The 4098-nt window shown below is 43.0% G+C and overlaps 1 protein-coding gene across 9 annotated transcripts in view; it reads left to right on the top strand.

Moving 5' to 3' along the window:
* LOC126393455 (CUGBP Elav-like family member 1) overlaps positions 1–4098 on the top strand; it is a 377556-nt gene that overhangs the window by 1346 nt on the left and 372112 nt on the right. For 7 of the 9 annotated variants that reach the window (XR_007570281.1, XM_050049676.1, XM_050050099.1 and 4 more), the window contains exon 2: positions 3164–3286. The exons of 1 other annotated variant lie outside the window; for it this stretch is intronic. Coding sequence is in view for 7 of the 8 variants with exons in the window: in XM_050049676.1 (XP_049905633.1) it covers positions 3183–3286 (104 nt within the window). In the remaining variant the exon portion in view is untranslated. The remainder of the gene's footprint in view (positions 1–3163; positions 3287–4098) is intronic. One more of the 9 variants, XM_050049743.1, reaches the window with a different exon arrangement.

Genomic DNA, 4098 nt, shown 5'->3' on the forward strand with positions numbered 1-4098 from the left:
TTCTATCCATACATATAAATTTTAAATATATTAAAATTATAAGGCATCTTTGAGTAAACTGCGAGTATCATTTAAGTAGGCTATGTCGTGGCCGGGCCGAGTGTCCTCTTTTTTGGAAATCAAAATATGGTCACCCTACACACATAAAGTGTAAATAAAAACAAATCAGTTGAGTCTTTCCCCTTCGGACAAAATGGCCAGTCAGGCTACATGCTACAGAGTTTAAGAGGTCCTGATCACCTTCGGTATGACGAGAAAGTGAAAATGATAGGAGGTGTGTGCCCTTTTCAGCTGCCAGACTCTGTGTGGACGAATGACCCTGTCAGTTCATTCATTCAGTTCATGTCCTGTCGATTCATTACTTAACATTCATTAAAATTAACTTCTTGGCTTTGAATATCTCATGTTATTGTTGAGATCAACTGACTTTAGCTAGCTAGCTAATGTTATCCAACTAACCTGTGATGAAGTGCCTGCCACAGACGTAATGTTAGGTGTAGTGACTGGCTGGATCCCACAGCTTTCCATCTTTACCCTGCCGTTTGATGGCTGTGAGCCACAGATTTCTTCTTTCCCCATTCTTCACTCTCTCCAGGAGCAAAGAAAATCGCAATTCTGTTTTTTTTTTTATTTTTTATTGTTTGCTGTGCAGTGAAAAACGCATCAACTTTTCTTTTTATTGTTTGCTGTGCAGTGAAAAACGCATCAACTTTTCGGCATGATGAACTCCTAGCCGCAGCTAGCGTCTCTCTCGGGTCGAGCTCAAAACTTTCACGCAAAAGGGGGCATGGCCATTGTTACAGCAGTGAGTGACGTTGCATTGAAGTCATCTATGTCTAGCAACAGCAAAGCATCAGTTTCCAAGCTGTTACACCACTTGTACAATATAGGCTAATCGAAGTATTATTTGTCCAGCCTTAGCCGGGTTCAGACGACACGTTATCAGCCTGATTATAGCCCATCGCAGCCGTCGACCAGTGTCCACTCGGATTGGGAATGACGATGAGTGTTGTACGTGATAATCCATCATTTTAGTTGTGTCAAAACGAAAAAGGAGTGCTTCGCACATCTGTTTTCAAACAGATGTGCAGGAGTCTTTTCTACAAGTTTTATCCCATGTATTGTGTCATCGTAGACGACAACCAACACCTCATGACGTCCAGACAGAAAGTCTTGCATGTTTGATTTTCTTTTTGTCCTCCACGACTTCTCCCGTCACATCTGTCACTTTGACCAATAGGAACACAGAGCGATCTGCTGCCGTGGAAACTGTAGGACAACAGCATAAGTCATTGGGGACCATGTCTAACAAACTAAATCAAAACACCCGTTTACAAACTCTCACACAACTCACACGGCATAATCCAAGTGTCAATTATCCAGTCTTATGCCCAGTACTCCCAAACCATGGTTGGAAAGAGGGATACATGATAATATCGGTATGTCATCAGTATCGGCTGATAATGGCTTTAAAATGATCAGAGTCGTCCAACATGGTTTTTCTTATTTTGCACAGGTAATGAATATTACATACATTGAGAAGTGCTGTATTTCTTCTGCATGGCAAATATCTGTTCTCTAAACATTGGATTGTGTTGTTAATGTTTTAACTTGCATCTTGAGTCTGTTCATCAGTCGTCTGAGTTCCTTTTTTGAATGACGGATACAAACTGCCTCTGCCTGCTGCTGTTGACAGTTATCTCCTCTTACGCAGGCGCAGAGCACGTGGCCAGTTGGTCAATGGCTACAGGCTTTACTGAATGTTCAAGGGCAACTTTTTGACTGAGACACAGGCAACATGAGGCGATGCAACAGTCAGCTTTTGTTGCCACTAGTTCTTCAATGTCGGTCTGGTGTGTCTGGGCCTTTAGAGCCCAGTCCACTGTGACTGTAAACTGATTCCACTGTCACATCTTTTCCTGTAGGAGGGAAGTGTACATCTTTATGGTGTTAGCACAGATCTGTCCTCTTGTAAATATGAGAAAGAATAAGCTTTGTGACAGAAGTTTTTGAAAGGGCCGTGTGAAAACGGTCATGGGAGCACAGAAGGAAGAGTGTTGATGGGGCTCTATAATAAGCGTCTGCATGTAATTCAGGTTTATGTGCTGTTTGATTGCTTTAAAGTGAACTGATAAAACAATAATATCTGTGTCAGTCATGCAGGAAGAAGTGTAAAAGTTTTAATGTCGAGCCAGTTGTTGGAATTTGAGTTATTTGTTATTTGTCAAGACTTCAACGTTGGGAAATCGACTGACCGTGTTCACTCTGCTCAGCTCCACCACTTGCTGCGTCTTGCCCCAATTGTGCTTACGTAAATAAATATCGCAAACACAGTCAATCAGTTGCATGTTTCTTTTTTTATTTTCAAGAAGATTTGTTTGAGCATTTTTCACCTTTATGAGACAATAGAGGCACATGTTGCATACTATCAGATGTTGTCCTCTTCTCTCACACAGGCTGTGGCTCAGAGAGGTTAGAGGTCACAGGTTAGAGGTCTGTAGGGTGAGCAGGGAGAAGCAGGCTGTGTGCACTACTCAGCATGCTTTAATTTCTATCCCTATGGGCATAGCTGCTCTCCAACTGTTACCTCCTGCCACCACTATAACTATATTTCCCCTCCTGTGTGACAGTTTCGTCTCATTAAATAGTCAAATCTTGATCTGAAGATTCTGCACACGTCCAGCTTGTAATTAAGAGCTTTGCTTTTCTGATACGGGCCCATTGCTGCATGTGTAAAAGTCATTGATACCTGGCTTTGTGACGGCAGTAATCTCCCTGACAGGAGCCACAGATGGGAGGGTTGTGTTAAATGATCAGTGGGTTCAGCTCCAGAGAAAGCAGCTCCCTCCTGCTGTGTGACTGTGTCTGTGTTCTTCATTTTAACATGTATTTACATGGGTTTTTGGGTTGGACTGCAACAGCGGGGCAAAGCTTGGTGAATGCTTCCACTTCGTGTTTCAAATTAAAAGCCCTCTAATGTTTCATACACGGTCAAGCCATAGGTTTTGTCTTGTTCTCCATCAACCACCCGTCTGTGTCTCTAACTCAGGTTACTGATTCATGTGTTCAGTGTCACACTGTGTGAATATTTGTCGTGTATTTATCTGTAATTGTCTTTGTGTGTCTGCTGTGTTGTGTGTCCTGTGTCTTTGTGTGTTACCAGTAGTAGTGAGAGGCCCTGGATGGATAGCCTGGACCCTGAAACCCTCTATGTGTCTCCAGAGCAGACTGGACAGCCCACACTCCCCCTCCCCACATCGGATGTCCCCAACTTGGCATTAGGGGGGTAAGAAGCCTTCAGTCTACCCTGTTCTCCCACAGCACTTTGGGGGACAACAGGGGCTCGTAGAAAATCTGTCATCACCCAGTGTCCTCTGTCCACACCATGCAGCCATGTCAGTCAGTCTGTACATAGAAAACTATAAACAAAAACATAAGAGCCACAGTTCAGTGGGCTTAACCACAAAAACCCCTCTGGAGCCATGGAAATGTACGACCCTCCATCCACAATAACCATATATTTGTGCATGTGCAATGAAGCAGAATATGGATGCATGATAGCCACCTGTCTCATCACACAAAAACAACAAAATTTAATACACACACATCACACTCGCTCTCAGCAGGCATAACCAGTAACTTATGAAACAGTGGCAGCAGCGGCTAGAAAAATATCAGTAACCTGGAACAGCGGTGGTTTTTAGATTTATTTATTTTTTGCCAAAATCTTAAATGAGACATTTAGGATGAAGTGATCTTGATGAAAAATCGCAGAATCGCACATGATATGTTCAAGGTGCGTTTGAAACATGATTATCTGCCAATAATTTATCTTGATATAGTTTCTGGCTGTGATAAATGGTGTACGTTTGGTGTTTGGTTTAAAAAAAAAAAAACAAGCCTTTCAAACTGCCGGTGGGTTTTAGGGTTCAGAGGGGAGTTAAAAGCCTCATTTCCACCAAACCCTTTCAGTCCAGTCCCTTTGGAACCAGCAGTAAGCCTTCAGACATGGTACCTAGACCCTCGGTCTGTTCAGACAGTCCTCTTAAATGTGGGCAGGGTTGTTGTCACTCACTGCTCCGTCCAGCACTCGCTGTA

The sequence above is a fragment of the Epinephelus moara genome, chromosome 1 (genome assembly GCF_006386435.1).
Source record: "Epinephelus moara isolate mb chromosome 1, YSFRI_EMoa_1.0, whole genome shotgun sequence".
Classification (NCBI taxonomy): Eukaryota; Metazoa; Chordata; class Actinopteri; order Perciformes; family Serranidae; genus Epinephelus; species Epinephelus moara.